This window comes from Coregonus lavaretus (genome assembly GCF_964263955.1).
Source record: "Coregonus lavaretus genome assembly, chromosome: 32".
Classification (NCBI taxonomy): domain Eukaryota; kingdom Metazoa; phylum Chordata; class Actinopteri; order Salmoniformes; family Salmonidae; genus Coregonus; species Coregonus lavaretus.
Genome location: NC_140019.1, coordinates 33,093,995 through 33,119,076, shown reverse-complemented (window position 1 = coordinate 33,119,076; position 25,082 = coordinate 33,093,995). Strand labels below are relative to the sequence as shown.

General features: G+C 43.9%; 1 protein-coding gene across 2 annotated transcripts in view; it reads left to right on the top strand.

The window, feature by feature from the left end:
- LOC311107599 (monocarboxylate transporter 8-like) overlaps positions 1–25,082 on the top strand; it is a 274,710-nt gene that overhangs the window by 5,590 nt on the left and 244,038 nt on the right. The window contains exons 2-8 of one of the 2 annotated variants that reach the window (XR_014610438.1): positions 4,106–4,250; positions 4,679–4,916; positions 5,069–5,323; positions 11,439–11,582; positions 12,318–12,546; positions 15,553–15,819; positions 15,927–17,998. Coding sequence is in view for 1 of the 2 variants with exons in the window: in XM_084150120.1 (XP_084006246.1) it covers positions 4,106–4,250; positions 4,679–4,916; positions 5,069–5,323; positions 11,439–11,582; positions 12,318–12,546; positions 15,553–15,803 (1,262 nt within the window). In the remaining variant the exon portion in view is untranslated. Of the gene's footprint in view, positions 1–4,105; positions 4,251–4,678; positions 4,917–5,068; positions 5,324–11,438; positions 11,583–12,317; positions 12,547–15,552; positions 15,820–15,926; positions 18,358–25,082 lie in introns of those variants that run through there. The other variant, XM_084150120.1, reaches the window with a different exon arrangement.

Here is a 25,082-nt window from a genome sequence, read left to right as displayed (position 1 = left end):
ATCCACACTGATTGGTGAAGTAATTTAATGAGCTTAATGTAAAAATAAAGTTGATTTCACAGGTTAGGGAGATTTCAGGGAGAATAGTGAGCTCACACAGTAAGTGTGGTCACTGTCTCTTTAAGTAGCTAACAGCCTCCTCCTGGCATCTGAGGAACAATCATGCAGCCTGGGGCCCGAGAGGAGGGAAGGAGAGAAAGGGAGAGAGGGAGAGGGGTTTCTTCTCTTTCTGCGAGCCTGTCACTATGTGTCTGTCACTGCTCCTGGATCATGCTCCTAGAAAGAAGCATGTTTCTCTCCCTCCTCTGCATGTGTTTCTCTCTCTTTTCTTTTTTCCCCTCTCCTTCTCCCTCGCTCTCTCTTTCCTTTTGAAGGGTTCAGACCTAATTATTTATGAGTGCACTCTGGCTGCTTTATTAAGACCCTGGGCTGCTGGGAGAGACGTGGGGGATGAGGGGAGAGAGAGATGGAGGTATAGAGGGATGAGGAGATGAGATGGAGGGGTGGAAGGTGGAGGGGTGGAAGGTGGAGGGGTGGAAGGTGGAGGGGTGGAAATGTTGAGAAGATTATAGGGCTCAGTGGGTGGATGGAATGAAGGGGTGTGGAGTTGGTCAAGCATCAAGGGTTTCTACTATATGCTTTCTGTGGCTGCCTCTGAAATGGTAACCTATTCCCTAGATAGTGAACTACTTTTGACCAGGGCCGACGCATTCTGTCTTTATTCCTCCCCTGGTCCGTTCTGCGTGGTTTGCTTCCTTTTGGCTGATGTGAGTTACAGTTATCATTTTGTCTTAAAACCGAACACCAACTAACTGGAAGTTTTACTGTAAAACATAATGTTGTATATAAAACATGTTCGATGAATAATAGTCTCTTTCTTCTTCTCTTCTATATCAATAAACCCCAGAGAGGCCTAACCTAACCTAACAACCTAACAACCTAACCTAACAACCTAACAACCTAACCTAACAACCTAACCTAACAACCAACCTAACATCCTAACCTAACAACCTAACCTAACAACCTAACAACCTAACCTAACAACCTAACAACCTAACCTAACAACCTAACGTAAACAACCTAACCTAAACAACCTAACCTAAACAACCTAACCTAACAACCTAACCTAAACAACCTAACCTAAACAACCTAACCTAAACAACCTAACCTAACAACCTAACCTAAACAACCTAACCTAACCACCTAACCTAAACAACCCAACCTAACCACCTAACCTAAACAACCTAACCTAACAACCTAACCTAAACAACCTAACCTAAACAACCTAACCTAAACAACCTAACCTAAACAACCTAACCTAAACAACCTAACCTAAACAACCTAACCTAACCACCTAACCTAAACAACCTAACCTAAACAACCCAACCTAACCACCTAACCTAAACAACCTAACCTAACAACCTAACCTAACAACCTAACCTAACATAACCTAACCTAACTTAATAAAACGTTTTTTTGTAGTCTATGTACATTCTCCATGTTTCCTACATTGTAGCAAGTTAGCAGCTGATCTATATTCTACTGTAAGGCGGTCCAGCGTATTGCCTCTCATATCGACAAATATCCATTTGCCATGTTTGCTTACTGCTTTGGCCGGGGAAGAAGAAACATTGAATGGCTGCCACGGGAAATATGGGGTCTGCTCAGATCTCACATGAACAGATCCCTCTTTCGTTGTCGTCCTCCCAATAATAAAAATAATAATAATAATAATATATAATTTTATAGTGCTTTTCATTACAAACAGAATCTCAAAGTTGCTTTAAAAACCTGGTTATTATTATACAGTACAGGTTAAATTTAGGTGGGTACAACATGTTTCTATTCAGGTATGATTAACCCTACTGGCACAGTCATACAGCATGTTAATATTATACTAGATCAGCTGTTATTAAATAGGTTACATACAGTGCATTCGGAAAGTATTCAGACCACTTCACTTTTCCACATTTTGTTACTTTACAGTCTTATCCTAAAATGGATTACATTACTTTTTTCCCTCATCAATCTACACACAATACCCCATAATGACAAAGCGAAAACAGGTTTTTAGAAATTTTGTAAATGTATTAAAAAACAACAACAGATACCTTATTTACATAAGGATTCAGACCCTTTGCTATGAGACTTGAAATTGAGCTCAGGTGCATCTTGTTTCCATTGATCATCCTTGAGATGTTTCTACAACTTGATTGGTGTCCACCTGTGGAAAATTAAATTGATTGGACATGATTTGGAAAGGCACACATCTGTCTATATAAGGTCCCACAGTTGACAGTGCATGTCAGAGCAAAAACCAAGCCATGAGGTCAAAGGAATTGTCCGAGACAGGATTGTGTCGATGGCACAGATCTGGGGAAGGGTACCAAAAAACGTCTGCAGCATTGAAGGTCCCCAAGAACACAGTGGCCTCCATCATTCTTAAATGGAAGAAGTTTGGAACCACCAAGATTCTTCCTAGAGCTGGCCGCCCAGCCAAACTGAGCAATCGGGGTAGAAGGGCCTTGGTCAGGGAGGTGACCAAGAACCCGATGGTCACTCTGACAGAGCTCCAGAGTTCCTCTGTGGAGATGGGAGAACCTTCCAGAAGGACAACATCGCTGCAGCACTCTACCAATCAGGCCATTATGGTAGAGTGGCCAGATGGAAGCCACTCCTCAGTAAAAGGCACATGACAGCCCGCTTGGAGTTTGCCAAAACTCTGGTCTGATGAAACCAAGATTGAACTCTTTGGCCTGAATGCCAAGCGTCACGTCTGGAGGAGACCTGGCACCATCCCTACGGTGAAGCATGGTGGTGGCAGCAAGAATGGGAGAAACTCCCTAAATACAGATGTGCCAAGCTTGTAGTGTCATACGCAAGAGGACTCAAGGCTGTAATCGCTGCCAAAGGTGCTTCAACAAAGTACTGAGTAAAGGGTCTGAATACTTATGTAAATGTCATATTTTGGCAAAAATAAATTTAAAAAACGGTTTTTGCTTTGTCATTATGGGGTATTGTGTGTAGATTGATGAGGAAAACAACCCAAAATGTAATCAGCAGGACAATGACCCTAAGCATACTGCTAAAACAACACTCGAGTGGTTTAAGGGGAAACATTTAAATGTCTTGGAATGGCGTAGTCAAAGCCCAGACTTCAATCCAATTGAGAATCTGTGGTATGACTTAAAGATTGCTGTACACCAGCGGAACCCATCCAACTTGAGGGAGCTGGAGCAGTTTTGCCTTGAAGAACTGGCAGAAATCCCAGTGGCTAGATGTGCCAAGCATATAGAGACATACCCCAAGAGACTTGCAGCTGTAATTACTGTAAAAGGTGGACTTTGGAAGGGTGAATAGTTATGCATGCTCAAGTTTTCAGTTTTTTTGTATTATTTCTTGTTTGTTTCACACCAAAAAATATTTTGCATCTTCAAAGTGGTAGGCATGTTGTGCAAATGATACAAACCCCCAAAAAATCAATTTTAATTCCAGTTGTAAGGCAACAAAATAGGAAAAATGCCAAGGGGGGTGAATACTTTCGCAAGCCACTGTAGGTTAACCTTACTGCTGTGGGCATGAGCACCAGGTGTAAGTTAACAGTTTAAATCGGGTTGACGTGTTCTTCTGCAGTGCACACACATGTTGACTTCTGGAGGTTGTCAACAGGTTGGTTGTAAAAGGTTGCACAGAGGTTGTACACGGGTTGTAAATATGTTGCAGACAGGGCATAGACAGGTAGCAGACATGTTGTACTTTAGACAGACTGTCCAGACAGCACAGACCCGTTATCAGTCGACACACATAATTGACATGTACTGTAACAAGTACCATGTTGAAGGACACAGATTAAGGGATTCATCCTACCTTGTCCTTACTGTAGTTAATGACCCTCTTATCTAGGTAGCTCTCGTGTTGCTTGGAAACAGATTTGAGGTTACCTTTTGAGTGTATCAATATGGAAAATAACCATGTATTAATGTGTGGATTATAGTAACTATTTTCCCTGTCCTCCATCCCATCTCACACTACCTTCAATATCCATCCCTCCCTCCCTCTTCCCGACCTGTCCCTACCTCCCTCCCCCTCGCCTCCTTCCCTCCAGCCTGGGTGGGGGCCCTGGCGATGGGCATGATTTTCTTCTGTTCCCCGGTGGTCTCCATGTTCACTGATCACTTCGGCTGCAGGAAGACCGCTGTGGGCGGGGCCACCATGGCCTTCATCGGACTCCTCAGCTCTGGCTTCGCAACGTAAGAGAACCTTCTGTTCTAGAGCCCTTTTAGAACCCTCAAAACATTCTAGAATCATTAGAACACTCCACACCTTCTAGCACTATTACAACCCATCTATTCTAGAGCCCTTCTAGAACCCTCCACAATCTCTCTTTGTATGTTTTGCCACTCTTTTTGCCTATCATTTCTTTTACACGTCCTGCCCTCAGTGACCGGAGCATTACACATTCATGCTAGGGTGTCACAGGCTCTGTTCCAATATTGACACTAACTTATTGCTTATAAGGAAGTAATGTATTGGATATATATTCTAGGTGCTAAGTTATGCTAGTGTGGGTAGTGTGGAACATAGCACAGTAGTGAGAACGCCTGCCTCTTCACCCATTAGAATTGACATGCATTAGTTTTCCACTGTGTTTACTTACCTCTACCCCCTACCCACCAAGGTCCCTCAGCCTACGGTATTTCACCTATGGGATCCTGTTTGGCTGTGGTTCGTCCTTTGCCTTCCAGCCCTCCCTGGTGATCCTGGGCCACTACTTCCAGCGGCGGCTGGGCCTGGCCAACGGTGTGGTGACGGCGGGCAGCAGCCTGTTCTCCATGGGCCTCCCGGTGCTGCTCACCAAGGTGGTGGAGCCACTGGGCCTCAGCAGAACCTTCCAGATCCTCAGCCTCTTCATGCTGGTACTGTTGTGATGTGTCCAATGATCATCCATTACACTGCCTGTTTGTTTACATCTTACTGATTTCTGTCATTTGAATGATGCGACTCGTTGAAGTAAACGTCAGATTCGACTTTGAACAAGTGTTTATTTTCGTTCTTATAAACATAACAGGTCCAAGCCCTGCTGGCCCTGACCTTCAGACCCCTGCTGCCCCAGGGAGCTTCAATGGGACCACCAGGACCAGTGGGCCCCGCCGGGTCCATACCCCAGACAGGAGCCACTGCCCGGGGCAGCCGCTGGAGCAGAGCCCTGACCCAGGTCCGGAAGGCCTTTAACGTGAAGGTGTTCCACATCGTCACCTACCGGGTGTGGGCGTTCGGGGTGGCTACGGCTGTGCTGGGTTACTTTGTGCCCTACATCCACTTGGTAAGGGCTCAGGGACCATCAATACAATTTCTTCAAGATGTGACCTTGTTATTGTGCTGTATTTAGGGCAACGTTTTCTGCTCGTAAAGACACCTGCGCTGTGAGTGAAATTATAATGATAGAATTATAATAATCTGCAGCACAATTTATGATGTAACTTTTCTTTAACAATTTCCATTTAGAATGTTGCTGTGTGTTAGTTCACAGCACAGCTGTTTTTGCAAGGGGAAAAGAATGTCGCCCTTACTGCTTTTAGTGTCAGCTTGATTGGCATGTTGGAAAACTAGACTTTCTGACCAAGAGTTCACCAAGTCGACTTCAGAGGAAATCTTGTGTAATATTGTGTTGTGTTAGGTTACATTGTGTGTTGAGTTAGGTTGTGTCATATTGTGTTAGGTTACATTGTGTGTTGGGTTAGGTTACATTGTGTGTTGTGTTAGGTTACATTGTGTGTTGGGTTACATTGTGTGTTGGGTTACATTGTGTGTTGTGTTGGGTTACATTGTGTGTTGGGTTACATTGTGTGTTGGGTTAGATTACATTGTGTGTTGTGTTGGGTTACATTGTGTGTTGGGTTAGGTTCCATTGTGTGTTGGGTTAGGTTACATTGTGTGTTGGGTTAGGTTACATTGTGTGTTGGGTTACATTGTGTGTTGGGTTAGATTGTGTGTTGGGTTAGATTACATTGTGTGTTGTGTTGGGTTACATTGTGTGTTGGGTTAGTTTACATTGTGTGTTGGGTTAGGTTACATTGTGTGTTGGGTTACATTGTGTGTTGGGTTAGATTACATTGTGTGTTGTGTTGGGTTACATTGTGTGTTGGGTTAGATTACATTGTGTGTTGTGTTGGGTTACATTGTGTGTTGGGTTAGGTTACATTGTGTGTTGGGTTAAGTTACATTGTGTGTTGGGTTAGGTTACATTGTGTGTTGGGTTAGGTTACATTGTGTGTTGGGTTAGGTTACATTGTGTGTTGGGTTAGGTTACATTGTGTGTTGGGTTGGGTTACATTGTGTGTTGGGTTAGATTACATTGTGTGTTGGGTTGGGTTACATTGTGTGTTGGGTTAGATTACATTGTGTGTTGGGTTAGGTTACATTGCGTGTTGGGTTAGGTTACATTGTGTGTTGGGTTAGGTTACATTGTGTGTTGGGTTAGGTTACATTGTGTGTTGGGTTAGGTTACATTGTGTGTTGGGTTGGGTTACATTGTGTGTTGGGTTAGATTACATTGTGTGTTGGGTTGGGTTACATTGTGTGTTGGGTTAGATTACATTGTGTGTTGGGTTGGGTTACATTGTGTGTTGGGTTAGATTACATTGTGTGTTGGGTTAGGTTACATTGTGTGTTGGGTTGGGTTACATTGTGTGTTGGGTTGGGTTACATTGTGTGTTGGGTTGGGTTACATTGTGTGTTGGGTTGGGTTACATTGTGTGTTGGGTTGGGTTACATTGTGTGTTGGGTTAGATTACATTGTGTGTTGGGTTGGGTTACATTGTGTGTTGGGTTAGGTTACATTGTGTGTTGGGTTAGGTTACATTGTGTGTTGGGTTAGATTACATTGTGTGTTGGGTTAGGTTACATTGTGTGTTGGGTTGGGTTACATTGTGTGTTGGGTTAGATTACATTGTGTGTTGGGTTGGGTTACATTGTGTGTTGGGTTAGATTACATTGTGTGTTGGGTTAGGTTACATTGTATGTTGGGTTAGGTTACATTGTGTGTTGGGTTAGGTTACATTGTGTGTTGGGTTAGGTTACATTGTGTGTTGGGTTAGATTACATTGTGTGTTGTGTTGGGTTACATTGTGTGTTGGGTTAGATTACATTGTGTGTTGGGTTAGGTTACATTGTGTGTTGGGTTAGGTTACATTGTGTGTTGGGTTAGGTTACATTGTGTGTTGGGTTAGGTTACATTGTGTGTTGGGTTAGATTACATTGTGTGTTGGGTTAGGTTACATTGTGTGTTGGGTTAGGTTACATTGTGTGTTGGGTTAGATTACATTGTGTGTTGGGTTAGGTTACATTGTGTGTTGGGTTAGGTTACATTGTGTGTTGGGTTAGGTTACATTGTGTGTTGGGTTAGGTTACATTGTGTGTTGGGTTAGGTTACATTGTGTGTTGGGTTAGGTTACATTGTGTGTTGGGTTAGGTTACATTGTGTGTTGGGTTAGGTTACATTGTGTGTTGGGTTAGGTTACATTGTGTGTTGGGTTAGGTTACATTGTGTGTTGGGTTAGGTTGTGTCATATTGTGTCAGACTGACCCACTTATCTAAAATAAGCAGCGAGTGATATTGTTGCATGGTGATGTGAGGAGCATCAAGGAGACACCTTGTCACGGCAATATGTTATATGAAAACTGCCAGAGGGATGAGGAAGGAGGACCGAAGGAGAGAGGGAGGGAAGCAGTGTTGCCAACTAATTTTCAGGGGAAGTTGCTAGAGGTAGGTCGATTTGTTGCTAAAAGTTGCTTGTTGATGTCGTTACTTAATAACGTAAAACTGCGTCATTACGTAGAATACACAAAATCATTACTCAAATAGACTGGCCATCTCGGCAACAAATATGATTTGACATTTGTTAGTTTAGATTTGTTTGTTTACCATCACATATTTTTATTTGTAAAAGTAATATAAACACAACACATTTTATATGATCAGATATTTTTATTTTTAAACACAACACCTTGAATTATTGAACAATTGCACATTTATTGAACAATTACATTTTCTTATTAACTAGTAAACCTACACATTCTGAACAATTATAGTTTTAAGCAGTGTATTGGTAGTTAGTTAACATGCTACCTAACTGATCAACAATTATAGGTACAAGCTAATAACAAGGGATACATGCTATCTTATTGAACAAGCAACTTAACTCAAATAATTATGTGTGCGCTAGGCAGCTCTCTCCAGCTCTCTCTAGGTTGTTGTGCTGCTTGGCTGGCCTGCTGCTGCCTGTGCACGAGATGAGCGCCTGCTGCTGACGTCACTCACAATGCACTTTTGCAGCCAGGCACGTGTGTTGTGACTGAGTGTGTGACAGAGAAAATCGTTTTTGTGTCATTTAGAGGGGAAATGGGTGCATTTTAGCGTTTGAGTCACTTTTCAAAAGTTGCTAAAAGTTCAAAATATATTTTTTAAAGTAGCTAAATTTGTTGCTAGGTGCTGTTTGAAAATAAAGTTGCCAGGGTAGTCTGAAAAGTTGCTAAATCTAGCAACAAAATTGCTAAGTTGGCATCACTGGAGGGAAGGAGTAGAACGTGAGAGAGAGGGAGGGAAGAAGTAGAAAGAGAGAGGGTGGGAAGGAGTAGAACGAGAGAGGGAGGGAGGGACAGAGAGGGAGGGAAGGAGTAGAACGAGAGAGGGAGGGAGGGAAGGAGTAGAACGAGAGAGGGGGGAGGGACAGAGAGGGAGGGAAGGAAGGAGTAGAACAAGAGAGGTAGGGAGGGACAGAGAGGGAGGGAAGGATTAGAACGAGAGAGGGAGGGAAGGAGTAGAACGAGAGAGAGGGGAGGGACAGAGGGGGAGGGAAGGAGTAGAACGAGAGAGGGGGGAGGGACAGAGAGGGAGGGAAGGAGTAGAACGAGAGAGGGGGGAGGGAAGGAGTAGAACGAGAGAGGGGGGAGGGACAGAGACGGAGGGAAGAAGTGGAAAGAGAGAGAGAGAGGGAGGGAGGGAGGGACAGAGAGGGAGGGAAGGAGTAGAACGAGAGAGGGAGGGAAGGAAGGAGTAGAACGAGAGAGGGGGGAGAATCAGAGAGGGAGGGAAGGAGTAGAACGAGAGAGGGGGGAGGGACAGAGAGGGAGGGAAGGAGTAGAACGAGAGAGGGAGGGAAGGAAGGAGTAGAACGAGAGAGGGGGGAGGGACAGAGAGGGAGGGAAGGAGTAGAACGAGAGAGGGGAGAGGGACAGAGAGAGAGGGAGGGAAGAAGTAGAAAGAGAGAGGGAGGGAGGGACAGAGAGGGAGGGAAGGAGTAGAACGAGAGAGGGAGGGAGGGACAGAGAGGGAGGGAAGAAGTGGAAAGAGAGAGAGGGAGGGAGGGAGGGAGGGAGGGACAGAGAGGGAGGGAAGGAGTAGAACGAGAGAGGGAGGGAAGGAAGGAGTAGAACGAGAGAGGGGGGAGGGACAGAGAGGGAGGGAAGGAGTAGAACGAGAGAGGGGGGAGGGACAGAGAGGGAGGGAAGGAGTAGAACGAGAGAGGGGGGAGGGACAGAGAGAGAGGGAAGGAGTAGAACGAGAGAGGGGGGAGGGACAGAGAGAGAGGGAGGGAAGAAGTGGAAAGAGAGAGGGAGGGAGGGACAGAGAGGGAGGGAAGGAGTAGAACGAGAGAGGGGGAAGGGACAGAAAGGGAGGGAAGGAGTAGAACGAGAGAGGGGGGAGGGACAGAGAGAGAGGGAGGGAAGAAGTGGAAAGAGACAGGGAGGGAGGGACAGAGAGGGAGGGAAGGAGTAGAACGAGAGAGGGGGGAGGGACAGAGCAGGAGGGAAGAAGTAGAAAGAGAGAGGGAGGGAGGGAGGGAGGGACAGAGAGGGAGGGAAGGAGTAGAACGAGAGAGGGGGGAGGGACAGAGGGAGGGAAGGAGTAGAATGAGAGGGGGGGGGGACAGAGGGAGGGAAGAAGTGGAAAGAGGGAGGGGAGAGGGACAGAGAGGGAGGGAATGAGTGAGTAGAACGAGAGAGGGGGGAGCGACAGAGAGGGAGGGAAGGAGTAGAACGAGAGAGGGAGGGAAGGAAGGAGTAGAACTTTAGAGGGGGGAGGGACAGAGAGGGAGGGAAGGAGTAGAACGAGAGAGGGGGGAGGGACAGAGAGGGAGGGAAGGAGTAGAACAAGAGAGGGAGGGAAGGAAGGAGTAGAACGAGAGGGGAGGAGGGACAGAGGGAGGGAAGGAGTAGAACAAGAGAGGGGGGCGGGACAGAGAGGGAGGGAAGGAGTAGAATGAGAGAGGGGGGAGGGACAGAGAGGGAGGGAAGGAGTAGAACAAGAGGGGGGAGGGACAGAGCAGGAGGGAAGAAGTAGAAAGAGAGAGGGAGGGAGGGACAGAGAGGGAGGGAAGAGAAGGGGGAGATGTGAAGTTCTGCTGCACATATCAGATGTTTAAGGCAGCCTCCCCACTGCCTGTCCTGTTTTCTCAGGCTCCAGAGCCAGGCCCAGATGTAAACAAAGCCACCGGCTTTTGTTGTGTAAGCGCCCATGCTGCTAAACTGACTCAGGAAGCTCTTTGCTTTAGGTCAGCCCTAAACATGGGTATCCTATGGCCCTTGATGTTATTCTGGTGCCATGTAGTGCAGTATCAAAGCAGAGGAAACATTTCACATGAACTTGAGGGGAGAGAAGCTTCTGGTTAGGAAAGAACTTCAGAGGGTTTTGTGTTTTGGATCAGATTCAGGAGTGGGGCGGAGAGGAGAGAAGGGAAATCACTCACCTATAGCTCCGCCACTTCCAGCTTCACTGTTGACAGGTCTTCTGACAGGGGGACGTGGATGAAAACATTTGTTATTCCAAGGAATGTTTATGGAAGAATGTTATAAGGAGAAAATAATCCCTGTTTCTCCATTGAAATCCCTTCACCAAGAATCCCATTGAAATCAATGTCCTCTATGCAAGGTGATTTCAACATGGGAATAACACGCATGAAAAAATGACGACATATCAAGAAATTACTACGCCTTTGAGGTGTAATTCTGTGTTTTCTTTGGCTATTTTGTTTGGCTGCTTCCAACCCCTCAGGGTGTGTGTTTCCATGGGGCTTGGTTTGGCTGCTTCCAACCCCTCAGGGTGTGTGTTTCCAGGGGGCTTGGTTTGGCTGCTTCCAACCCCTCAGGGTGTGTGTTTCCAGGGGGCTTGGTTTGGCTGCTTCCAACCCCTCAGGGTGTGTGTTTCCAGGGGGCTTGGTTTGGCTGCTTCCAACCCCTCAGGGTGTGTGTTTCCAGGGGGCTTGGTTTGGCTGCTTCCAACCCCTCAGGGTGTGTGTTTCCAGGGGGCTTGGTTTGGCTGCTTCCAACCCCTCAGGGTGTGTGTTTCCAGGGGGCTTGGTTTGACAGCAACAAGACACATTTCCGTCATCTGAAAAGGAAATGGACATTAAAGTATTCCTCTTCTTCTTTTCCACCAGATTAACTTTGTGAAGGAGCAGTTCAAGGAGACCCAGAAGGAGTGGATCTTGTTGGTGTGTATAGGAGCCTCATCTGGCGTGGGACGCCTCCTCTTCGGGAAAGTAGGAGACCTCATTCCCGGAGCCAAGAAGATCTGGATGCAGGTGAGGAAACCCTCTTCAGCATCCCATTGTCAGCCTAATTTGAACCAATTTAGATTTTAAATATCGGTTAGCACGTCAGCCACATCCCCTTAGTTTTTCCCATGAATGGTGAGGCTACTACATACTTCAAATCTATTACTATTTCAAATACATAGGTAAAATACTTGCTGCGCTTCATTTAGTTTACCTGGTAAAATGGAACTAATGGAATTGGTTGAAAGTATTTGACATGGATTTGACCCAAGTTGGTTGCCATGTTGGTCAGTTGCTTTGTTGTTTCTGTATGAAGTGAAAGAGTATATAAGGGAAAAGGTATTAGTCTGGAGAGATGTATTGGACATATTAGTCTGGAGAGATGTATTGGACATATTAGTCTGGAGAGATGTATTGGATATATTAGTCTGGAGAGATGTATTGGACATATTAGTCTGGAGAGATGTATTGGATATATTAGTCTGGAGAGATGTATTGGACATAGTCTGGAGAGATGTATTGGACAAATCAGTCTGGAGAGATCTATTGGACATATTAGTCTGGAGAGATGTATTGGACATATTAGTCTGGAGAGATGTATTGGACATTAACCTAAGTCTCCTCTCTCCGACACGTTACACAACGCCACCCAAATTAAAATGTATGCCCGCACCACTGTACTGCAAGTCACTTTGGAGAAAAGTGTCTGCTAAATGGCATTCATTATTCTATGTTTATTGTCTCTGCTCTCCTCTCCCCCAGTCGGTGTCGTTCATGGTGCTGGGGCTGATGTCCATGATGATCCCCCAGTGCACGGTGTTCGAGGGGCTGATTGTGGTGTGTGTGTTCCTGGGGCTGTGCGACGGCTGCTTCATCACAATCATGGCTCCTATAGCCTTTGAGCTGGTGGGCCCCATGCAGGCCTCCCAGGCTATAGGATACCTACTGGGACTCATGGCCCTGCCCATGACTGCAGGACCCCCCATCGCTGGTGAGTACTATCGGTTCCTCAGGTTACTAAACACTGACCTCAAAGATTTTGAATGGCAGGTGAGAAAGAGATGGTTGACTTCTATGTGACAGGCAATTGCTGCTGAGTATCACCTCAAAACTTTGGAGTGGAAGCCAAGGTGATAAAAAGATGGTTAGATTCTCTTCAACAGGAACCTATTCCTTCCAATCGAGAAAAGTCAAGTCTGTAGCTAGCATAGTAGTACCATATAAGTCCTTTGAGGATAGCCACATTCCATAGGGAATTATAAACAGGGTAGGATTAGGATAATGTATTTTGTGTTGATCATGCCGTTGAGCTGACATGTCTCAGCCATGAACATACGTATATTCACTGTGTTTATGTACAGTTGAAGTCAGAGGTTTACATACACTTAGGTTAGAGTCATTAAAACTACTTTTTCAACCACTCCACAAATTTCTTGTTAACAAACTATAGTTTTGGCAAGTCGGTTAGGACATCTACTTTGTGCATGACACAAGTAATTTTTCCAACAATTGTTTATAGACAGATTATTTCACTTATAATTCACTGTATCACAATTCCAGTGGGTCAAAAGTGTACATACACTAAGTTGACTGTGCCTTTAAACAGCTTGGAAAATTCCAGAAAATGATGTCATGGCTTTAGAAGCTTCTGATTGGCTAATTGACATCATTTGAGTCAATTGGAGGTGTACCTGTGGATGTATTTCAAGGCCTACCTTCAAACTTAGTGCCTCTTTGCTTGACATCATGGGAAAATCAAAAGAAATCAGCCAAGACCTCAGAAAGAAAATGGTAGACCTACACAAGTCTGGTTCATCCTTGGGAGCAATTTCCAAACGCCTGAAGGTACCACGTTCATCTGTACAAACAATAGTATGCAAGTATAAACACCATGGGACCACGCAGCCATCATCCCGCTCAGGAAGGAGACGCGTTCTGTCTCCTAGAGATTAACGTACTTTGGTGCGAAAAGTGCAAATCAATCCCAGAACAACAGCAAAGGACCTTGTGAAGATGCTGGAGGAAACAGGTACAAAAGTATCTATATCCACAGTAAAACGAGTCCTATATCTACATAACCTGAAAGGCCGCTCAGCAAGGAAGAAGCCACTGCTCCAAAACTGCCATAAAAAAGCCAGACTACGGTTTGCAACTGCACATGGGGACAAAGATCTTACTTTTTGGAGAAATGTCCTCTGGTCTGATGAAACAAAAATAGAACTGTTTGGCCATAATGATCATCATTATGTTTGGAGGAAAAAGGGGGTGCTTGCAAGCTGAAGAACACCATCCCAACCATGATGCACGGGGGTGGCAGCATCATGCTGTGGGGGTGCTTTGCTGCAGGAGGGACTGGTGCACTTCACAAAATATATGGTATCATGAGGAAGGAAAATTATGTGGATATATTGAAGCAACATCTCAAGACATCAGTCAGGAAGTTAAAGCTTGGTCGCAAATGGGTCTTCCAAATGGACAATGACCCCAAGCATACTTCCAAAGTTGTGGCAAAATGGCTTAAGGACAACAAAGTCAACGTATTGGAGTGGCCATCACAAAGCCCTGACCTCAATCCTATAGAAAATGTGTGGGCAGAACTGAAAAAGCGTGTGCGAGCAAGGAGGCCTACAAACCTGACTCTGTTACACCAGCTCTGTCAGGAGGAATGGGCCAAAATTCACCCAACTTATTGTGGGAAGCTTGTGGAAGGCTACCTGAAACGTTTGACCCAAGTTAAACAGTTTAAAGGCGATGCTACCAAATACTAATTGAGTGTATGTAATCTTCTGACCCACAGGGAATGTGATGAAAGAAATAAAAGCTTAAATAAATCATTCTCTCTGCTATTATTCTTTACATTCTTAAAATAAAGTGGTGATCCTAACTGACCTAAGACAGGGAATGTTTACTAGGAGTAAATGTCAGGAATAGTGAAAAACTGAGTTTAAATGTATTTGGCTAAGGTGTATGTAAACTTCTGACTTCAACTGTACGTCATTGGTTTTAGCTCTAAATGTAGCTGGTCTATAGAGTAAATAGAGTGAGGCTTCATCTCAAATGGCACCTTATTCCCTTTATAGTGCAGTACTTTCTACCAGGGCCCATAAAGCTCTAGTCAAAAGTAGTGCACTATATAGGGAATAGGGTGAAATTTGGGACGGACACTGATTAAAGTGGCTGAGTTCCAGGGCTGGTGATTTGTTACATAGGGAATAAGATACAGAGGGAGGAGTAGTCTCAGATAGCAGATAGTTTAGCGATGGGTTGTTGACATTATGGCTGCATTTATGGGGCTCTGCTACTCTGCTGTGTCCCGGCTCGTCCTCCTTCTCATAGCCTCAGTGTTCTGTATTGACATTGTGTCCTGTGAGGCCTGGCTGAATCTCTCTCTCTCTCTGCTTAGTGCCAGATGTTGGAGGAGTTATCTATCTCGTTTTCAGTTCTTGTTTATGGCAGGGCCACTTAGCTAGCTCCTGACTGAATATTTTGGCCAGTGTTGCCCATCACCCTGGACATACACTAGACACACTTTACTGAGGAACATTTTAACAAAATGTTCCCCAATTTAGTGGTGCTCATGGTTTCTATGGTTACCCTATAATAATAATAAAGCAAAGACATGCCCTTAGCTGATGCCTGACTGCTGATGCTGTACCATCTGACAGCCCTCCAGACTAATAAACTATTTCTTATCTTCTTAGACATTTTTATGACTGCTAATTATTAGTTCTGAGCTAGTTCCTTGAAGTAAAACAGACAAATAGGTAAAACTACTTGAATCACCAAGATAGTGGGTGAATCTCAAAGCACATTGGAGCAAAAGATCTAAAGCTCCTCCCCTCAAATCTTCTTCACCAATGAATTTTGAGAAAGAGGCGTTGAGTGGACACGAGGAATCAAGGAAATACAATTGAGATTCACACAGTGATTCTATCTTGAATAACGAGTAGTGGTTCTATACACTACATCTGAAACCTCTCCCTCCCTTGTCCCCCAGGACTCCTGCGTGACTACTGTGGTGATTACAACATGGCCTTCTACCTGGCAGGGGGCCCTCCCATCGTGGGGGGCATGGTGCTGTTCTTTGTGCCCCTGATACACCGGCGGCAGCAGAGAGCCTTTGAGGGCCAGGGTGCAGGGCCCGAGGACCCCAGCACGGATCACATGCAGCCCCCGGCAGGGGGCCCCTTGGCCTGCTCTAACGGAGACATGCTGCCTGGATACACTGACGTGGAGACACACATCTGAGTAGCACTACACAAAGGTATGAGAGGGGAGACACACACACACATTCACACACACACACACAGATCCTTGATTGAAACCGCGGGCATCTTCTCATGTTTTTCCTTTCCTTCTTCCTTCTCTCAGGGATTATATTCACCAGATCTGTCCGTCCCTGCACCTCCTGCCTTCCCCGGCCCCCGGCCCCTGACCCCCGGCCCCTAACCACGGACTACCTGCTGATGTACCTCTTAACCTCTGACACAGTTTCTATAGGAAGACCCCTCCTGTCTATAGGAACCCCCCTCCTCTCAGAACGCCATTAGTTCCTTATAGTGGTCCCTGTGGTCTACGGAGAGAGGGGAAGAAGGTTTTTTTTGCCCTCTGAAGCAAAGGAGGAACACATCGCTGATCAACCTCCTTGAACAAAGAGAGAGACAATTGGCATTATCATAGGACCTGGGCATCACACAATCCAAAACAGTGCTCTCTTTCCCTGTGTCTTTAAGCTCATCTAAAATGGTTTTAGACTTTAAAATGTGAATGCACGCTAAGTATTTGCCGTAAGAGCCAGCCGCCTGAAAATATATATTTTAAAATTCTGTAGCGTCTGTAATCAGAGTATGTAAATGTTTTAATATACTTCAGTTGGTTTTTAAATGACAGATTATTCAGAAGGATAAATAGTATTAGAGTAATTGAATGGAGTACTTTGTACTTCTCTTTCTAGACCACAAGCATCTCACACTTTATTTCATGTTATTTTCTGTCTGTAGGTGTTTCATTATATAGATCTAGGGCATAATATAGGACATTTGAAAGATTTCAGTTATTATGACAACTTATTGCAGTTACATTTTACAAGTCTCAATTTATTTTGTTTATGATCGATCAAGGAAGAACACATATCTGTTTCAGTTTTGTATTATACTATAGGTTTCAATGGTGATACCCCCTGGGAAAAGCCACTAAAACGAAGTCACCTCAACCACATACAGTACCAGTCAAAGGTTTGGACACACCTACTAATTCCAGGGTTTTTCTTTATTTTTTTCTATTTTCTACATTGTAGAATAATAGTGAAGACATCAAAACTATGGAATCATGTAGTAACCAAAAAAGTGTTAAACAAATCAAAATATTTTTTATATTTGAGATTCTTCAAAGTAGCCTCCTTTCGCCTTGATGACAGCTTTACACACTCTTGGCATTCTCTCAACCAGCTTCATGAGGTAGTCACCTGGAATGAATTTCAATTAACAGGTGTGCCTTGTTAAAAGTTAATTTGTGGAATTTCTTTCCTTCTTAATGTGTTTCAGCCAATCAGTTGTGTTGTGACAAGGTAGGGGTGGTATACAGAAGATTGCCCTATTTGGTAAAAGACCAAGTCCATATTATGACAAGAACAGCTCAAATAAGCAAAGAGAAATGACAGTCCGTCATTACTTTAAACATGAAGGTCAGTCAATCCTGAACATTTCAACAACTTTGAACGTTTCTTCAAGTGCAGTCGCAAAAACCATCAAGCGCTATGATGAATCTGGCTCTCATGAGGACCGGCACAGGAAAGGAAGACCCAAAGTTACCTCTGCTGCAGAGGATAAGTTCATTAGAGTTAACTGCACCTCAGATTGCAGCCCAAGTAAATGCTTCACAGAGTTCAAGTAACAGACACATCTCAACAACTGTTCAGAGGAGACTGCGTGAATCAGGCCTTCATGGTCGAATTGCTGCAAAGAAACCACTACTAAAGGATAACAATAATACGAAGAGACTTGCTTGGGCCATGAAACACGAGCAATGGACATCAGAATGGTGGAAATCTGTCCCTTGGTCTGATGAGTCCAAATTTGAGATTTTTGGTTTTTGGCATGTGTGGTTCCCACTGTGAAGCATGGAGGAGGAGGTGTGATGGTGTGGGGGTGCTTTGCTGGTGACGCTGTATGTGATTTATTTAGAATTCAAGGCACACTTAACCAGCTTGGCTACCACAGCATTCTGCAGCGATACGCCATTCCATCTGGTTTGCGCTTAGTGGGACTATCATTTGTTTTTCAACAGGACATTGACCCAAAACACACCTCCAGGCTGTGTAAGGGCTATTTGACCAAGAAGGAGAGTGATGGAGGGCTGCATCAAATGACCTGGGCTCCACAATCACCCGACCTCAACCCAATTGAGATGGTTTGGGATGAGTTGGACCGCAGAGTGAAGGAAAAGCAGCCAACAAGTGCAAGTGCTCAGCATATGTGGGAACTCCTTCAAGACTGTAGGAAAAGCATTCCAGGTGAAGCTGGTTGAGAGAATGCCAAGAGTGTGCAAAGCTGTCATCATGGTTAAGGGTGGCTACTTTGAAGAATCTCAAATATAAGATATATTTTGATTTATTTAACACTTTTTTGGTTACTACATGATTCCATGTGTGTTATTTCATAGTTTTGATGTCTTCACTATTATTCTACAAAGTAGAAAATAGTAAAAGTAAAGGTTCTGTCCATTTGTAGCTTGTTTTTGGACACAGGTCCAGGAATGGCTAAAGGATTGCAATATTTACCTGGAGCTAACCTTGCAGATAGCATTACTGGGTGATCTGAAAAGTCATAGTCAATCGATCAATAATATAATAATACTTTTAGCAAAAATGTTTATTTTTAATTCACAATCTGTAGAAGCAATGAGAATAGAAAGGTTCAGAACTTTTGTAAAACATCACAGTACGGTTGAAATATATATGGCAAATATAAATCCTATATGGATGGTGTTAAGAGATAGATGGGAGGTATTGAATGGAGTTGAAGGATGGGACTAATAACAAATAACAACAAATAATAACAAGATAACTAATAATGTATGCATACTGTGTCCATAATAAGTATATAGGTTGTATGTTGGGAGCTTTTGGGAAAGAGCACAGTTTGAAAGATATGGACATCATGAAAATGATCGGAGAGGTTGAGAGTAGAAGAAGTTCAGGAGCAAAAACAAATCAAATAGAATTATTGTAAAATTGACTGTGTCCATAAGGTGTAGATAGTAAGTATAGGCTGGAAGTAGAGGGAATTGTTGTTCACTAATTTACCCCAAGTAGGGAAAGGATGGCGGGGTTGAAAAGGAATAAAGGGGAGTATATATATAAAAAACATGGGGGATTGGAAGTGATGCAGACAATTACATTGATGGAAGTTACAATCTATCTGCAATATTAAGCTGATCTACCCCCCCCCCCACCCCCACCCCCCCAAAAAAGTAAAACAAAAAGTAAAGAAAAACCCTTGAATGAGTAGGTTTGTCCAAACTTTTGACTGGTACTGTACGTACTTATGCAGTTATTCCAAATATAACCTGTGCCATGGCGGAGCTACAGATAGAGAGTGCCAGACCTGATCTATTTTTTTAACAGTCACATTTCTACGACTTTAAGTGAATCAGATCTTTTTCATACACAATTGTGGATACTTTAATGTAAATAGACCTCTGAGAAGTTTTGCAATTTTTTTTAAAATTTACTCTGCAGATTTGTTTTTATTGTTTTAAGTTTCAAACGTTTTTTATTTGTTTTTACCATCTTTCTCTTACAACGGCATTGGGATCTTGTTATTCCCATGGGGGTGAATCCTAACGGCATTGGGATCTTGTTATTCCCATGGGGGTGAATCCTAACGGCATTGGGATCTTGTTATTCCCATGGGGGTGAATCCTAACGGCATTGGGATCTTGTTATTCCCATGGGGGTGAATCCTAACGTCCACTTTGACTCCCATTGACGTCAATGGATGACTAAGTGAAAATTCAACTTAAGTGAAATTTGGAAAGAAGAATAACCTTTAGTCTGCCAGGTTTTTTTAGCAAACAATCCAAATCTACATTAAGGGCATTGAGCTTAATTTTGAATCGAAAGGCCATAGTTTTTGCTGTGTGTGTGTGTGTGTGTGTGTGTGTGTGTGTGTGTTTGGGCATTGGTCCACAGACCAGAGAATGATTGCCATTACATGCATGCCCTCATTGGCTAGGTCATTTTTTCAGCCTGATTCCCATTGGTCCACATCAAACTGATGACTCTTTGTTGATGAGTTTGCTGCTTCTTATCTTAAGATGACAACATACTGGTTGTTGGGGTCATACGTCGTCACGGTAATAACCAGATACTGCCTCATGGAGATTTTCACTCTAGTAGAGAAATTCATTAAATTGCAGTTGCTGTTACGGTTCATAAATGTTAAACGGACCACTTACCTCCTTGAGATTACATTTTCCGCGCGACAGAAAGGTTAAAGGGTGTCCCAAATGCCACACTATTCCCTATATAGTGCACCGCTTTTGACCAGAGCCCTATGGTCACTGGTCAAAAGTACCGCACTATAAAGGGAATAGAGTGGCATTTGGGACACAGCCTAGACCTAATGGGGACAGGCGCTCCCGAGCGGCGCAGCAGTCTAAGGCACTGCATCTCAATTACTACAGACCCTGGTTCCATTCCAGGCTGTATCACAACCCGGCCGTGATTGGGAGTCCCATAGGGCGGCGCACAATTGGCCCAGCATCGTCCGGGTTTGGCCATCATTATAAATAAGAATTTGTTCTTAACTGACTTAAATAAAAAAATCAAATAATAATAATGGTAGGACAGAGAGAGGACAAAGACGTCAATACCTCAGTAATCTAGTTAAATATGTTGGCATTCTTCAAATCATGACATCATACTTCCAAGTGAAATGAAATGGTTGCTAGTTTTTTTTTCTACAGCTGTTAGCTTCAGAGACTCTGAGCTGCACATACTGCCAAAATCTTCCTTCACTCCAGTTATTAATACTCATTATTGTTGCTTTACTAGATGCTCGGAAATATAGCATAACAGTTCCAATCCATGAGGAACTGGTCAAACCTGTGTGTGTGACATTGTGTATGTAAATGTGTGTGTGTATGAGATTTACCTTCCCTCTCCTCCATCTGGCTGTGAGCCATACTTTTTAAACTCTTTATTTTTCCTTCCTGCTTCTCTAAATGTCATTCCCTCTGACAGTTCAGTCCCAGTCATATAATATAGCTATGATCACTATGGTCCTAGCCTCCATTAAGGCTGCAGACTGAGTGGACTAGGGTCACTAGGTCAAAGAGGAAACCTTGTTTGATCAAGCAAGCTGTAATAGAAAATGTACTTTTTGAAAGTTAATTTTGATCATTCTCCTATAGTTGGTCAGAGAGCTTGCTGGCTCTAGCCTGGTTAAACCAGATTGAGCCATTGTGAGTGCAGCATTCAGTCTGGTCTACCAGGCTATGCTGCTGGCTCACCAAGCATCATTATCTTTATACTGTAGATGCAAATGTGTTTCGATGAGATAGGCTATTGAAATATTAGATTTGTAACTACTGAGATGGACACATTTCGACAGGAGTGGTTAATGACTGATAGTGAAACACGCAGCCTTCATGGTGTTGTTTGCTTAACCAGTGTTTGGCTAGTCAAAGTCCTGTTGTCTATGCAGCCTTGGTGGCCCACCGGGGACAGTGGTTTCTGAGTGGGCAGTAGGCCCAGTTCAAGGACCGGTCACGTATAGGGTCACATGTTACATAGGCTTATATATACTGTATGAGAGTACAATCTCATCATAAATCTTCATATTTACACGGCTTAAATAACTACATTTTTACATTTTATGTTTCCTAATATTGTTGGTATTTTAATTGTATCTCGCCCCATAACAGCCATAGCATTCTAAACCCCAGTGGGAGTTTTGTCCCCAAAAAGATGTCGTTTTCTTAGTCCGAGCCAGCCCAGTGTGTGTTAGAGCCTCTTTTTATTACATCCTTGGGCTGGTGTACACCAAGTCTCTGTTACATCCTTGGGCTGGTGTACACCAAGTCTCTGTTACATCCTTGGGCTGGTGTACACCAAGTCTCTGTTACATCCTTGGGCTGGTGTACACCAAGTCTCTGTTACATCCTTGGGCTGGTGTACACCAAGTCTCTGTTACATCCTTGGGCTGGTGTACACCAAGTCTCTGTTACATCCTTGGGCTGGTGTACACCAAGTCTCTGTCCCAAATGGAACCCTATTCCCTTGATAGCGGACTACTTTTGACCAGAGCCCTATGGATCCTGGTAAAAAAAAAAAAAGCTCACTATATAGGGAATAGAGAGCAATTTGGGACTTATCCCACGTCTGTATACTTCTGACCCCACCTACCTACAGTCTCTTCTTCTTTAGCTTTTGCTGTATCACCCATAGACTGTACATCACCCTGACGATATTACCCATAGACTGTAAATCCCCTGACTGTATCACCCATAGACTGACTGTACATCACCCTGACTGTATCACCCATAGACTGACTGTATATCACCCTGACTGTATCACCCATAGACTGACTGTACATCACCCTGACTGTATCACCCAAAGACTGTACATCACCCTGTCTGTATCACCCATACTCTGTACATTACCCTGTCTGTATCACCTGTAGACTATACATCACTCTGACTGTATCACCCATAGTCTGACTGTACATCACCCTAACTGAATCACCCATAGACTGACTGTACATCACCCTGACTGTATCACCCATAGACTGACTTTACATCACCCTGACTGTATCTCCCATAGACTTTACATCACCCTGACTGTATCACCCATAGACTGTACATCACCCTGACTGTATCACCCATATACTTTACATCACCCTGACTGTGCTGCTCTTGTTTAATCTGTTAACTCTTCTCTCCCTCTTGTCTTTTGCACAATGTTTCTGCTGTTATTTTCATCACAACTCTCACCTCAGATTTCCTACCAACTGTCACCAATCTTTTCCTGAACCTCAACAGATATATGTTTTTCATTATGTTTTTTCAAGAAATGTTATAACAATAGGAATCACAAGATTTGAAATGAAGACTTATGCTGCTAGATAAATGTCATTCTTTTGGTGAAGTTATTTTGGATCTGTAATAAAACACAATTTGTTATTGTTTTCTATTAAACCAACAATAAATGTGTAATATGATGAGAACTGCATGTGTTTTCTCTGGCCAGCTGAGTAAAGCCACCCACTGCATTATACTGTATGTCTCTGGCCAGCTGAGTAAAGCCATCCACTGCATTATACTGTATGTCTCTGGCCAGCTGAGTAAAGCCATCCACTGCATTATACTGTATGTCTCTGGCCAGCTGAGTAAAGCCATCCACTGCATTATACTGTATGTCTCTGGCCAGCTGAGTAAAGCCATCCACTGCATTATACTGTATGTCTCTGGCCAGCTGAGTAAAGCCATCCACTGCATTGTACTGTAAGTCTCTGGATATAACATACTGCCTGTAACACTGTACGTGTGTTTGTGTGTAACACAGTAGGACTGAGGCTGAGCATCATGGTGTATGTTAACCGCCTCCTGACTAACTGCAATATTTGCATATGAACATGGTTTAGTTAGGTCTGACAGTAACTATGACTATTACCATAAATGTGTTATGTGATGTTAAATTATGTGATGTTCTGTTAGCTTGGTCTCAGTATGGGGAAATGAAATGATGCCTATGTTATCCGTCCCCTGACTGCTATATATTTCCATATGAACAAGCTGTTGGCTGCATCCCAAATGGCACCCTATTCCCTTTAAAGGCGCTATATGGTTAATCTCACATCTGCATTGGCCGTGCAGCATTTACGGTGATATGGGCTCTGTAGAAGTCAGGGCAACTCATACTTCTTGCGCTTCGCGGAGCAGCGCAGAGCTGTTGTGAAGGAAGTTGTGAAGGAAGTGAGTTTGTGTTTATACAGCGATGCAGTATGGAGCTCAATTTGGCCTCTGCTCCAGAGACTCCGCGATTATGTCACACCATCCATATGGAGCTTCTGACCACATTTTCGGATCAAGCATAAATTGTATCTTATAGTGCCCTACCGTTGACCAGAGCCCATAGGGTGCACTATATAGGGAATAAGGTGCCATTTGGAATGCTTACGTTCTCTCCCTCTGCTCCCCGCTCTCCAATTTGACCCACTTTACTTACTAAAATACAATTTATGCTTGATCCGAAAATGTGGTCAGAGGCTCCATATGGCGGGTGTGACGTAATTGCGGAAACTCTTGGGGCATGCAGAGGCCAAATTTAGCTCTGAACCACATTGCCGGGGGGCCTCCCAAATGTTGTAACAATGTGGAGGGCTCTGCGAAGGGCAAGAAGTATGAATGCCCTGACTTCTGCAGAGGCCGTATCACCGTAAATGCTGCACGGCCAATGCAGACGGCAGATTGACCATGCAGCGCCTTTAAGCTGCCAGTCAAGCACGCACAGTTGAATGCCCCAGAAAAGAGCCACCAAAATTCTGTTCAGTTCTTAGAACTACCAGCAGCCAGGCATGTTGTACTACCCTGCTGCACCCCTCTCTGGTGGCTTACAATCAGGCTAAGCAGGTCTGAGCCTGGCCTGTACTGGGATGGATGGATGGGTGGATAATTAGTTTGAGTGAATGAGTTTTAAGTGGAACAGTGTTGGGGAGCAAGGGACTGTGTGGATGGACACAAGGGGGTTGTTGCAAAATGTTGCACAGATGGTTTTCTGTTACTGTCTGTTTTCTCCTGTGTGTGAATGGGGCGGGGCTATATAGATCGCTCTTTTAGGAAGTATAGGTTGCTTGGTTGGCCTGTAGGGACCAAACAGTAGCTAACTGATGCACCAGCACAGTGTCTCCAGAAGAGGGAGCCTTCTCCACTTCAGGACACAGTGAGTCATACAGTAGTCCTACTGAACACAGCTAAACCCTATTGTTTCTAGGGACAACCAAAAAACGGTTATGACACATATTCACTATGTAACAGAGAACACAGAAATAAAATAAAAACCCACTATGCCATAGTACAGTATTACCACACACAGATCAACTGAACCATCTCAGATTGCATAGCCATAAAGTTTTGCCACATTGTGAAATCTACCTAGAGGGAATTTGGCAAATGTTATTTACTGTGGAAACTACTACCAGACTACGCAGGATAACCAGTTACATGGGAATCCCTTTACTTCATTTACCATAAAGACCATCTGTAAATACTTAAATGACAGAAAAGTAGAAACTGGTGTGTGTGCTTCAGGGTTCCTGGAGAGTTATTGTTCTGTGGACATGGGGCCTGAGGTTCCAGGAGGAAGCGATATAAGATAAATATTAAGAGTGTGGCCATAGTAGGTGTGACTCGTACCACAGGGGACTACTAACTTATTTTCTGTTCTGAAACTTCTCTCACACCAATCTGACACTAGAAGTCCAAGGGCTCCTTTGATAGTGTCACATGATATGTATTGTTGTTACA